The sequence below is a fragment of the Salmo trutta genome, unplaced genomic scaffold, assembly GCF_901001165.1.
Source record: "Salmo trutta unplaced genomic scaffold, fSalTru1.1, whole genome shotgun sequence".
In the NCBI taxonomy this organism is placed as follows: domain Eukaryota; kingdom Metazoa; phylum Chordata; class Actinopteri; order Salmoniformes; family Salmonidae; genus Salmo; species Salmo trutta.
Window position 1 is genome coordinate 248,009 of NW_021822709.1, and position 13,746 is coordinate 261,754.

Sequence of the window (13,746 nt, forward strand, 5' to 3'; positions counted from 1 at the left end):
GCTCAGTGGGCTACAGGACCAGGACTCCCAGTACTGCAGTATGAGTGTGTTGGTAACAGTGGAGAGGTTGTTCGTTGTGTAAAGATGGAAGCAGAGTATTGTAACTTCCTGGCTACTAAACATTAATGACAAAATACTGTGTAAATAAGATTCTATTAAAGAAACTAAATTGAAAATAAAGTCAAAAGTGTTCTGCCATGTCTTTATTCTGGAGAACAACTGGTGCAAATCAAAATGGAGGATTCATGAGAAAAGCCTTAACATTCACTACACACTGACATAGACCCATTATAAGGAGGGGTTATTAATACACACTGACATAGACCCATTATAAGGAGGGGTTATTAATACACATAGACCCATTATAAGGAGGGGTCATTAATACACACTGACATAGACCCATTATAAGGAGGGGTCATTAATACACATAGACCCATTATAAGGAGGGGTTATTAATACACACTGACATAGACCCATTATAAGGAGGGGTTATTAATACACATAGACCCATTATAAGGAGGGGTTATTAATACACATAGATCCATTATAAGGAGGGGTTATTAATACACATAGACCCATTATAAGGAGGGGTTATTAATACACATAGACCCATTCTCTATAAGGAGGGGTTATTAATACACATAGACCCATTATAAGGAGGGGTTATTACTACACATAGACCCATTATAAGGAGGAGTTATTAATACACACTGACATAGACCCATTATAAGGAGGGGTTATTAATACACATAGACCCATTATAAGGAGGGGTTATTAATACACATAGACCCATTATAAGGAGGGGTTATTAATACACATAGACCCATTATAAGGAGGGGTTATTAATACACATAGACGCATTATAAGGAGGGGTTATTAATACACATAGACCCATTATAAGGAGGGTTATTAATTCACATAGACCCATTATAAGGAGGGGTTATTAATACACATAGACCCATTATAAGGAGGGGTTATTAATACACATAGACCCATTATAAGGAGGGGTTATTAATACACATAGACCCATTATAAGGAGGGGTTATTAATACACACTGACATAGACCCATTATAAGGAGGGGTTATTAATACACATAGACCCATTATAAGGAGGGGTTATTAATACACATAGACCGATTATAAGGAGGGGTTATTAATACACATAGACCCATTATAAGGAGGGGTTATTAATACACATAGACCCATTATAAGGAGGGGTTATTAATACACACTGACATAGACCCATTATAAGGAGGGGTTATTAATACACATAGACCCATTATAAGGAGGGGTTATTAATACACATAGACCCATTATAAGGAGGGGTTATTACTACACATAGACCCATTATAAGGAGGGGTTATTAATACACACTGACATAGACCCATTATAAGGAGGGGTTATTAATACACATAGACCCATTATAAGGAGGGGTCATTAATACACATAGACCCATTATAAGGAGGGGTTATTAATACACATAGACCCATTATAAGGAGGGGTTATTACTACACATAGACCCATTATAAGGAGGGATTATTAATACACACTGACATAGACCCATTATAAGGAGGGGTTATTAATACACATAGACCCATTATAAGGAGGGGTTATTAATACACACTGACATAGACCCATTATAAGGAGGGGTTATTAATACACGCTGACATAGACCCATTATAAGGAGGGGTTATTAATACACATAGACCCATTATAAGGAGGGGTTATTAATACACATAGACCCATTATAAGGAGGGGTTATTAATATACGCTGACATAGACCCATTATAAGGAGGGGTTATTAATACACATAGACCCATTATAAGGAGGGGTTATTAATACACATAGACCCATTCTCCATAAGGAAGGGTTATTAATACACGCTGACATAGACCCATTATAAGGAGGGGTTATTAATACACACTGACATAGACCCATTATAAGGAGGGGTTATTAATACACATAGACCCATTATAAGGAGGGGTTATTAATACACATAGACCCATTATAAGGAGGGGTTATTAATACACATAGACCCATTATAAGGAGGGGTTATTAATACACATAGACCCATTATAAGGAGGGGTTATTAATACACATAGACCCATTATAAGGAGGGGTTATTAATACACGCTGACATAGACCCATTATAAGGAGGGGTTATTAATTCACATAGACCCATTATAAGGAGGGGTTATTAATAAACATAGACCCATTCTCTATAAGGAGGGGTTATTAATACACATAGACCCATTATAAGGAGGGGTTATTAATATGCTGACATAGACCCATTATAAGGAGGGGTTATTAATACACATGGCCCATTATAAGGAGGGGTTATTAATACACATAGACCCATTATAAGGAGGGGTTATTAATACACATAGACCCATTATAAGGAGGGGTTATTACTACACATAGACACATTCTCTATAAGGAGGGGTTATTAATACACATAGACCCATTATAAGGAGGGGTTATTAATACACATAGACATGTTATTAAAAACAAACATTCCCTGAATCTCATTGCTGATATGACATGTATGACTGAATGTATATTATACAGTATAATATGTATAACTGAATGTATAGTATACAGTATAAGATGTATAACTGAATGTATAGTATACAGTATAAGATCTATAACTGAATGTATAGTATACAGTATAATATGTATAACTGAATGTATAGTATACAGTATAAGATGTATAACTGAATGTATAGTATACAGTATAAGATCTATAACTGAATGTATAGTATACAGTATAATATGTATAACTGAATGTATAGTATACAGTATAATATGTATAACTGAATGTATAGTATATCAAAATCAAATCAAATCAAATTTATTTATATAGCCCTTCGTACATCAGCTGATATCTCAAAGTGCTGTACAGAAACTCAGCCTAAAACCCCAAACAGCAAGCAATGCATGTGAAAGAAGCACGGTGGCTAGGAAAAACTCCCTAGGAAAAACTCCCTAGAAAGGCCAAAAACCTAGGAAGAAACCTAGAGAGGAACCAGGCTATGATACAGTATAAGATGTATAACTGAATGTATTGTATACAGTATAATATGTATACCTGAATGTATAGTATACAGTATAATATGTATAACTGAATGTATAGTATACAGTATAATATCTATAACTGAATGTATAGTATACAGTATAATATGTATAACTGAATGTATAGTATACAGTATAATATCTATAACTGAATTTATAGTATACAGTATAATATGTATAACTGAATGTATAGTATACAGTATAATATCTATAACTGAATGTATAGTATACAGTATAAGATGTATAACTGAATGTATAGTATACAGTATAATATGTATAACTGAATGTATAGTATACAGTATAATATCTATAACTGAATGTATAGTATACAGTATAATATGTATAACTGAATGTATAGTATACAGTATAATATCTATAACTGAATGTATAGTATACAGTATAATATGTATAACTGAATGTATAGTATACAGTATAATATCTATAACTGAATGTATAGTATACAGTATAAGATGTATACCTGAATGTATAGTATACAGTATAATATGTATAACTGAATGTATAGTATACAGTATAATATGTATAACTGAATGTATAGTATACAATATAAGATCAGACGTTTGTTAAAATATATATTCTTAAACCTGTATGTTTGGCTAATGTTCTTTGTTAAATATGCATTTTAAATGTATCATTCAACTTCCGTATATGTTTTAGTATAATTGGAAAAGTTAAAAGAAAAAAAAAAAAAAAAAAAGCAATAATGAACCGTAACGTTTTGTGGTAGGAACCTTGATCTATGTACCTTGGTAATCAGGGGACTGATAACAACGACGGACCAGGAAGCGACATTTTCGAAATAACGAAGAAATGCGAAAATGTTTATAAACTTTTTTAAATGCAGTGAGAATTCTAATATTGTTTTCAACCAGTATTTATCAGATTAGTGTCGTTTCACAAGAAAGAGGGACCTTCCGTCTGTAACTAGGAAGTTGGACCATAGAGGTGTCGTCGCTGTGCTGTCCGCCATGTGGGGGGAGATCGACCCTGGTCCCGAGTCCAGTCCGCCTGTCAGCGATGAACCGGTGGCCTGCAGACAGCCCGACCCCCGGGGACCACAGCCCGACCCCCGGCGACCACGGCCCGACCCCCGGCGACCACGGCCCGACCCACAGCCCGGTCCCAGGGGAACCGAACCAGCTTCTAGCTGCTCTGCAACCGCCAACACCGAGGAGGACGAGCCGCAGGAGAACCAGGTGAGAAGTAGCAACAAGGAGAGAGATAGTGACGTAAACAACCAGATGTTACCAAAGATATTGATGACTACCCTCCATTCATCTGTCATGTTAATGTGTGAACTAGATAGCAACCAACCGGTGAAGGACAGGGAATTTTTACATTTTAGTCATTTAGCAGACGCTCTTATCCAGAGCGACTTACAGTAGTGAATGCATACATTTCATACATAAAAGATCCCAGCGGTGTGTGTGTGTGTTTCCCCAGGCGGATCTCAGCGGTGTGTGTGTGTGTGTTTCCCCAGGCGGATCTCAGCAGTGTGTGTTTCTTCCCAGGCGGATCTCAGCGGTGTGTGTGTGTCTCTTCCCAGGCGGATCCCAGCGGTGTGTGTGTGTGTCTCCTCCCAGGCGGATCCCAGCGGTGTGTGTGTTTCCCCAGGCAGATCTCAGCGGTGTGTGTGTGTGTTTCCCCAGGCAGATCTCAGCGGTGTGTGTGTGTGTTTCCCCAGGCGGATCTCAGCGGTGTGTGTGTGTGTGTCTCCTCCCAGGCGGATCTCAGCGGTGTGTGTGTGTTTCTTCCCAGGCAGATCTCAGCGGTGTGTGTGTGTGTCTCCTCCCAGGCGGATCTCAGCGGTGTGTGTGTGTGTGTGTTTCCCCAGGCGGGTCTCAGCGGTGTGTGTGTGTGTTTCCCCAGGCAGATCTCAGCGGTGTGTGTGTGTTTCCCCAGGCGGATCTCAGCGGTGTGTGTGTCTCCTCCCAGGCAGATCCCAGCAGTGTGTGTGCCATGGTGGAGGTGGTGGCTGTGAGTGGTAGCCAGGTGAAGAGCCAGCAGGTAGGTGAGGCAGAGCTGACCTTAACCCAGCGGAGAGAGGAGCTGCTCGGACAGTACCGGACCAAGCCCCTGGTGTTTCTGGAGCGATACCAGGTACCTCTTTGGTCTCAGTTTGGTCTCCCCCTGATTAAATAAAACCTTAGAAAAGTTAAATATGTTTGAAATCTATTTTTCTAGACACATTTTTTTACACGTATTGTTTTGGAGACATGAATGCTTTGCCATCTCGTTCACTTCCTGTATTCACACAGTATCTCTGTATCTGAAACTGGCCTGAGTACGACTTGGTTTTATATAGAGGATGATATATGGCCAACACCTGCTCTATCCTGGGCCTCTAACCTTCTCCCCCAGGGCCTCCAACCTTCTCCCCCAGGGCCTCTAACCCTCTCCCCCAGGGCCTCTAACCCTCTCCCCCAGGGTCTCTAACTCTCTCCCCCAGGGCCTCTAACCTCTACCCTTTTCCCCAGGGCCTCTAACCTCTAACCCTCTCCCCCAGGGCCTCTAACCCTCTCCCCCAGGGTCTCTAACCCTCTCCCCCAGGGCTTCTAACCCTCTCCCCCAGGGCCTCTAACCTCTAACCCTCTCCCCCAGGGCCTCTAACCTCTAACCCTCTCCCCCAGGGCTTCTAACCCTCTCCCCCAGGGCCTCTAACCTCTAACCTTCTCCCCCAGGCCCTCTAACCCTCTCCCCCAGGGCCTCTCCCCCTCTCCCCCAGGGCCTCTAACCTCTAACCTTCTCCCCCAGGGCCTCTAACCCTCTCCCCCAGGGCCTCTCCCCCAGGGCCTCTAACCTCTACCCTTCTCCCCCAGGCCCACCTGAAGCCTCAGCACCTGTCATCGTTCTGCCATCTGATTTCTGACCCCCGGGCGCAGTACTACTGCCGTGAGGTGAGACGGAGAGCAGCGGGACGCTCTAACAGGACCCGGGTTCGCAACCAACGCTACGCCGCCCTCAGGGAGCTGCAGAGGGGTGAGCCGAGCAACCAATCACAGACCCTGGTACTCAGCCTAGCAACCAATCACAGACACCCTGGTACTCAGCCTAGCAACCAATCACAGACACCCTGGTACTCAGCCTAGCAACCAATCACAGACACCCTGGTACTCAGTCTAGCAACCAATCACATACCCTGGTACTCAGCCTAGCAAGCAATCACAGACCCTGGGACTCAGCCTAGCAACCAATCACAGACCCTGGTACTCAGCCTTGCAACCAATCACAGACCCTGGTACTCAGCCTTCAGGACCAATCACAGACCCTGGTACTCAGCCTAGCAACCAATCACAGACCCTGGGACTCAACCTAGCAACCAATCACAGACCCTGGTACTCAGCCTAGCAACCAATCACAGACACCCTGGTACTCAGCCTAGCAACCAATCACAGACCCCGGTACTCAGCCTAGCAACCAATCACAGACACCCTGGTACTCAGTCTAGCAACCAATCACAGACACCCTGGTACTCAGTCTAGCAACCAATCACAGACACCCTGGTACTCAGCCTAGCAACCAATCACAGACACCCCGGTACTCAGCCTAGCAACCAATCACAGACACCCTGGTACTCAGCCTAGCAACCAATCACAGACACCCTGGTACTCAGCCTAGCAACCAATCACAGACCCTGGTACTCAGTGATTGGTGCTGAAGACTGAGTATCAGGTATGTTCTCTGTTTAGTGAGTCCTCCAGATCAGAGGCAGTAGGGATGACCAGGGATGTTCTCTGTTTAGTGAGTCCTCCAGATCAGAGGCGGTAGGGACGACCAGGGATGTTCTCTGTTTAGTGAGTCCTCCAGATCAGAGGCGGTAGGGACGACCAGGGATGTTCTCTGTTTAGTGAGTCCTCCAGATCAGAGGCGGTAGAGATGACCAGGGATGTTCTCTGTTTAGTGTGTCCTCCAGATCAGAGGCAGTGGGGATGTTCTCTGTTTAGTGAGTCCTCCAGATCAGAGGCAGTAGGGACGACCAGGGATGTTCTCTGTTTAGTGAGTCCTCCAGATCAGAGGCAGTGGGGATGTTCTCTGTTTAGTGAGTCCTCCAGATCAGAGGCAGTAGGGACGACCAGGGATGTTCTCTGTTTAGTGAGTCCTCCAGATCAGAGGCAGTAGGGATGACCAGGGATGTTCTCTGTTTAGTGAGTCCTCCAGATCAGAGGCAGTGGGGATGTTCTCTGTTTAGTGAGTCCTCCAGATCAGAGGCAGTAGGGACGACCAGGGATGTTCTCTGTTTAGTGAGTCCTCCAGATCAGAGGCAGTAGGGATGACCAGGGATGTTCTCTGTTTAGTGAGTCCTCCAGATCAGAGGCAGTAGGGATGACCAGGGATGTTCTCTGTTTAGTGAGTCCTCCAGATCAGAGGCAGTAGGGATCAAATCAAATTTCAAATCAAATGTATTTATATAGCCCTTCTTACATCAGCTGATATCTCAAAGTGCTGTACAGAAACCCAGCCTAAAACCCCAAACAGCAAGCAATGCAGGGTGTAGAAGCACGGTGCTAGGAAAAACTCCCTAGAAAGGCCAGAACCTAGGAAGAAACCTAGAGAGGAACCAGGCTATGAGGGGTGACTAGGAAAAACTCCCTAGAAAGGCCAAAACCAAGGAAGAAACCTAGAGAGGAACCAGGCTATGAGGGGTGGCCAGTCCTCTTCTGGCTGTGCCGGGTGGAGATTATAACAGAACATGGCCTAGATGTTCAAATGTTCATAAATGACCAGCAGGATCAAATAATAATAATCATAGTAGTTGTCGAGGGTGCAACAAGTCAGTAACACAAGAGTAAGTGTCAGTTGGCTTTTTCATAGCCGATCTTTGAGAGTATCTCTACCGCTCCTGCTGTCTCTAGAGAGTTGAAAACAGCAGGTCTGGGACAGGTAGCACGTCCGGTGAACAGGTCAGGGTTCCATAGCCGCAGACAGAACAGTTGGAACTGGAGCAGCAGCACGGCCAGGTGAACTGGGGACAGCAAGGAGTCATCAAGCCAGGTAGTCCTGAGGCATGGTCCTAGGGCTCACGTCCTCCGAGAGAAAGAAAGAAAGAGAAAGAGAGAATTAGAGAGAGCATATTTAAATTCACTCATGTCTCTAACCACCCCAGAGGGCCAGTACTTCAGCGAGGACCAGATGAGAAGCCGGGAGCCCCTACTGTATGAGCAGTACATCGGCCAATACCTGACTGAGGAGCAGCTGTTACATTGCTCCCTCGAGGCCATGCAGGGAGGAGCAGGGGAGGAGCGGGGCCCGGGGGGAGCAGAGGGGGGACTGGCCCACCTCCTCCTCAACTCCTACCAGGAGAGACTGATCCAGAGCCGGCTGCAGGAGGAGCAGGACAGGGAGGAGGAGGCACTGGAGGAGGAAGAGGGAGAGGAAGAGGGTAAGATACACAGCATCACCAGACGTACGTTCAACAAGGAAGTAGTTTGACGACATTCACTACGGTTGGCTAACAGTTTGAGAAGGTAGTCTGCAGCAAAGGTAAGTGATTCACTACGGTTGGCTAACAGTTTGAGAAGGTAGTCTGCAGCGAAGGTAAGGGATTCCCTACGGTTGGCTAACAGTTTGAGAAGGTAAGGGATTCACTACAGTTGGCTAATAGTTTGAGAAGGTAGTCTGCAGCGAAGGTAGTGATTCACTACGGTTGGCTAACAGTTTGAGAAGGTAGTCTGCAGCGAAGGTAAGGGATTCACTACGGTTGGCTAACAGTTTGAGAAGGTAGTCTGCAGCGAAGGTAAGGGATTCACTACGGTTGGCTAACAGTTTGAGAAGGTAGTCTGCAGCGAAGGTAAGGGATTCACTACGGTTGGCTAACAGTTTGAGAAGGTAGTCAGCAGCGAAGGTAAGGGATTCACTACGGTTGGCTATCAGTTTGAGAAGGTAGTCTGCAGTGAAGGTAAGGGATTCACTACGGTCGGCTAACAGTTTGAGAAGGTAGTCTGCAGCGAAGGTAAGGGATTCACTACGGTTGGCTAACAGTTTGAGAAGGTAAGGGATTCACTACAGTTGGCTATAGTTTGAGAACGTAGTCTGCAGCGAAGGTAAGTGATTCACTACGGTTGGCTAACAGTTTGAGAAGGTAGTCTGCAGCGAAGGTAAGGGATTCACTACGGTTGGCTACAGTTTGAGAAGGTAAGTGATTCACTATAGTTGGCTAACAGTTTGAGAAGGTAGTCTGCAGCGAAGGGTAAGTGATTCACTACGGTCGGCTAAACAGTTTGAGAAGGTAGTCTGCAGCGAAGGTAAGGGATTCTGATCACGTCTCTGTGTGTCTCACGGTACCTGTGTGTGTGTATGTGTGTGTGTGTGTCTGTGTGGTGTGTGGTGTGTGTGTGTGTGTGTGTGTGTGTGGTCCCTCCAGCTGGAGGGTTGTTGGGAGCAGAGGGCTATGAACCAACACCCAGGAGAAAGCACTGCTCAGGGACGAGTTCATCACTCTGATGTCCCAACGCTTCCTGGCGGACACGACAAAGACTTTAACTACAGGTTAGTAGCTGGCTAACTAAATTACTAACTGGGTAGACTGACTAAATTACTAACTGGGTAGACTAACTGGGTAGACTAACTAAATTACTAACTGGGTAGACTAACTGGGTAGACTAACTAAATTACTAACTGGGTAGACTAACTGGGTAGACTAACTAAATTACTAACTGGGTAGACTAACTGGGTAGACTAACTAAATTACTAACTGGGTAGACTAACTAAATTACTAACTGGGTAGACTAACTAAATTACTAACTGGGTAGACTAACTAAATTACTAACTGGGTAGACTGACTAAATTACTAACTGGGTAGACTAACTGGGTAGACTAACTAAATTACTAACTGGGTAGACTAACTGGGTAGACTAACTAAATTACTAACTGGGTAGACTAACTGAATTACTAACTGGGTAGACTAACTGGGTAGACTAACTAAATTACTAACTGGGTAGACTAACTAAATTACTAACTGGGTAGACTAACTGGGTAGACTAACTGAATTACTAACTGGGTAGACTAACTGGGTAGACTAACTAAATTACTAACTGGGTAGACTAACTGGGTAGACTAACTAAATTAACAACTGGGTAGACTAACTGAATGAATGACTGACGAACCAACTACTTTACCAGCTGTGTTGCAGTGGACAGCCTGAACTACTTTACCAGCTGTGTTGTGTTGCAGTGGACAGACTGAACTACTTTACCAGCTGTGTTGCAGTGGACAGACTGAACTACTTTACCAGCTGTGTTGTGTTGCAGAGGACAGACTGAACTACTTTACCAGCTGTGTTGCAGTGGACAGACTGAACTACTTTACCAGCTGTGTTGCAGTGGACAGACTGAACTACTTTACCAGCTGTGTTGTGTTGCAGTGGACAGACTGAACTACTTTACCAGCTGTGTTGCAGTGGACAGACTGAACTACTTTACCAGCTGTGTTGCAGTGGACAGACTGAACTACTTTACCAGCTGTGTTGTGTTGCAGTGGGCAGACTGAACTACTTTACCAGCTGTGTTGCAGTGGACAGACTGAACTACTTTACCAGCTGTGTTGTGTTGCAGTGAAGTGGATGGGAATCCCGACTACGACAACCTGGACATCGTCAACAGAGATGCAGAGGAGAAGTACTTCGATGAGGATGATGAGGAGGAGGAAGAGGAGGAGGAGGAGGAGGAGGAGGAGATGACTGTAGTTATGATGTCATGACAGCAGCTGTCATTTGGACTGTAAATACGATAGCTTCTGTAATAACTAAACTATGTTCCTACTCTGTTCTCATCACATTCATGTAATATTCAGTTTGTATGGATGGCAATAAATCATGTATGTTTACCTACGTTGTTAGCCAGTTTAACTAGTTCCTAACTAATTCCTTAGTTCTTGTTTGGACCCTGCTGACAACACTGGCCACTGAAGTATTTCTGAATGAGGCAGAGAGCTGATTGTAACTGAGTCAGCGACTCAATGAAGAGTTAGTATTTCTGAATGAGTCAGAGAGCTGATTGTAACTGAGTCAGCGACTCAATGAAGAGTTAGTATTTCTGAATGAGTCAGAGAGCTGATTGTAACTGAGTCAGCGAGTCAATGAAGAGTTAGTGTTTCTGAATGAGTTAGAGCTGATTGTAACTGAGTCAGCGACTCAATGAAGAGTTAGTATTTCTGAATGAGTCAGAGCTGATTGTAACTGAGCGACTCAAATGAAGTTAGTATTTCTGAATGAGTCAGACAGCTGATTGTAACTGAGTCAGCGACTCAATGAAGAGTTAGTATTTCTGAATGAGTCAGAGAGCTGATTGTAACTGAGTCAGCGACTCAATGAAGAGTTAGTATTTCTGAATGAGTCAGAGAGCTGATTGTAACTGAGTCAGCGACTCAATGAAGAGTTAGTATTTCTGAATGAGTCAGAGAGCTGATTTGTAATATTTCAAAGGGCTGAAAACAGGTGGAAATTGTGTTCCAGGAGTGAAATCGGTTCCATTTTTATTTCCGAGGGATTTTTCAGTTTCCATTAATGGCGGACACGTTCAGGGATTGAAATTCAACTAGCAAATGAATCCTATAAATGAACAGTGCTCATGATTTCCCCGCCCATGTAATACCGCTCATTATGGTTCGCCAGACCAGTCTTCTATTCAACCAATAAGGCACGAGGGGGTGTGATATATGGCCAATATACCACGGCTAAGGGTTGTTCTTAGGCACGACGCAACGCGGAGTGCCTGGAGACATCCCTTAGCCGTGGTATATTGGCCATATATCACAAACCCTCCGAGGTGCCTTGTTGCTTTTATAAACTGGTTATCAATGTAAATTAGAACAGTACAGATAAATGTGTTGTCATACCTGTGGTATACCACGGCTTTCAGCCAATCAGCATCCAGGAGCCAAACTAGCCGGTTTATAATGGGCATATTCGATGATGCTGAGGTAAAGGCCCATCACGCCATCAGGTGAAAGCAGGGAGGAAGAAGCACCCTTCTCAAATCAAACCGTAATCTGTGCTGCTCTGTCATTTTGTCAACCATGCAGCATTGTCCAGAAACATCTCTTTTCCATTAAATTAACCCGACATCAACCCAATTGAGATGGTTTGGGATGACCACAGAGTGAAGGAAAAGCAGCCAACAAGTGCTCAGCATATGTGGGAACACCTTTATTTAACTAGGTAGGCCAGTTGAGAACAAGTTCTCATTTACAACTGCGACCTGGCCAAGATAAAGCAACATTACTCATCCTAACCTTTATTTATTAATAATATATTCTAAATTCCATTCTGTTACTTCTAGATTTGTGTGTATTGTTGTGTATTGTTAGATATTACTGCACTGTTGGAGCTAGAAACACAAGCATTTTGCAACACCAGCAATAACATCTGTTAAACACGTGTATGTGACAAATAACATTTGATTTGATTTTAAAAAACGAGAATAAAGCGGCAATAGTACAGTTTGTCCATTTTGAGAGGCTGTAGCCAAAATAATCAAGATAAATCAATAAATCTGTTGTTAATTTTAACATGTTTGTCTTAGAGATCTTAGTTGCGCAATTTTACATTTAACTAAGATATTTGGTAAAGTATTTTTAAATAAAACATTTGCATGGAAACAAGTCGTCTCTCAGTTGAATTACAGACTTTATTGAAGAATCCCCACTGTTGACCAATCACCGATGAAGGGGCTTAGGCTCCGCTTTTGCTTGCCTCTAGAGTAATGTGTACCCTCTGGCTTGCCTCTAGAGTAATGTGTACCTTCTGGCTTGCCTCTAGAATAATGTGTACCCTTTGGCTTGCCTCTAGAGTAATGTGTACCTTCTGGCTTGCCTCTAGAATAATGTGTACCCTTTGGCTTGCCTCTAGAGTAATGTGTGCCCTTTGGCTTGCCTCTAGAGTAATGTGTACCCTCTGGTTTGCATCTAGAGTAATGTGTACCCTTTGGCTTGCCTCTAGAGTAATGTGTGCCCTTTGGCTTGCCTCTAGAGTAATGTGTACCCTCTGGCTTGCCTCTAGAGTAATGTGTACCCTTTGGCTTGCCTCTAGAGTAATGTGTACCCTTTGGCTTGCCTCTAGAGTAATGTGTACCCTCTGGCTTGCCTCTAGAGTAATGTGTACCCTCTGGCCCTCTGGCTTGCCTCTAGAGTAATGTGTACCCTCTGGCTTGCCTCTAGAGTAATGTGTACCCTCTGGCCCTCTGGCTTGCCTCTAGAGTAATGTGTACCCTTTGGCTGTCATCTAGAGTAATGTGTACCCTTTGGCTTGCCTCTAGAGTAATGTGTACCCTTTGGCTTGCCTCTAGAGTAATGTGTACCCTCTGGCTTGCCTCTAGAGTAATGTGTACCCTCTGGCTTGCCTCTAGAGTAATGTGTACCCTCTGGCTTGCCTCTAGAGTAATGTGTACCCTCTGGCTTGTCTCTAGAGTAATGTGTACCCTCTGGCTTGCCTCTAGAGTAATGTGGGCCCTTTGGCTTGCCTCTAGAGTAATGTGGGCCCGAACAGCTGGAAAACTCACACCAAAATCCAAAACGAAACTAAATGTCTTCATAATATATGCACGAACTCTACAGGCTGGGTAGCATGTGGACTCCTTAACCCTTTTAGCAAAATTAAAATAATTTAAATAATGAATCTCTAATATAGCTAACGTTAGCCACAACAAATTGTAATTCGTAACA

The 13,746-nt window shown here is 43.8% G+C and overlaps 1 protein-coding gene and 1 long non-coding RNA gene across 5 annotated transcripts; both read left to right on the plus strand.

Moving 5' to 3' along the window:
* The first annotated feature begins 3,809 nt into the window (after positions 1 to 3,809).
* On the plus strand, positions 3,810 to 9,188 carry LOC115183945 (coiled-coil domain-containing protein 97-like). 4 transcript variants are annotated; one of them, XR_003874130.1, is made up of 5 exons: positions 3,810 to 4,286; positions 4,993 to 5,190; positions 5,910 to 6,069; positions 8,195 to 8,916; positions 9,132 to 9,188. XR_003874130.1 is itself a non-coding variant. In XM_029744928.1 (4 exons), the coding sequence occupies exons 1-4, from the start codon at positions 4,059 to 4,061 to the stop codon at positions 8,518 to 8,520; spliced, it is 912 nt and encodes a 303-aa protein (XP_029600788.1). In that variant the 5' UTR covers positions 3,810 to 4,058; the 3' UTR covers positions 8,521 to 9,094. The 4 variants fall into 4 exon arrangements, 2 of the variants coding, with proteins under 2 accessions (XP_029600788.1, XP_029600789.1); XR_003874131.1 differs by lacking the exon at positions 9,132 to 9,188 and having other exon boundaries at positions 8,195 to 8,625; positions 8,771 to 9,092; XM_029744928.1 differs by lacking the exon at positions 9,132 to 9,188 and having other exon boundaries at positions 8,195 to 9,094.
* A 354-nt stretch (positions 9,189 to 9,542) lies between these two features.
* On the plus strand, positions 9,543 to 10,913 carry LOC115183946 (uncharacterized). The gene is made up of 2 exons (XR_003874132.1): positions 9,543 to 9,576; positions 10,641 to 10,913. It is a non-coding gene; the product is annotated as an uncharacterized LOC115183946 (long non-coding RNA).
* Positions 10,914 to 13,746: the final 2,833 nt, after the last annotated feature.

What these genes read in the sequence shown, in the direction of transcription:
- LOC115183945 (XM_029744928.1), top strand. Translation starts at nt 4,059, where the DNA reads ATGTGGGGGGAGATCGACCCTGGTCCCGAGTCCAGTCCGCCTGTCAGC. An exon ending in ACGAGCCGCAGGAGAACCAG is followed by an intron (nt 4,287 to 4,992) that starts GTGAGAAGTAGC and finishes GTGTTTCCCCAG; the next exon opens with GCGGATCTCAGCGGTGTGTG. An exon ending in CCTCAGGGAGCTGCAGAGGG is followed by an intron (nt 6,070 to 8,194) that starts GTGAGCCGAGCA and finishes TAACCACCCCAG; the next exon opens with AGGGCCAGTACTTCAGCGAG.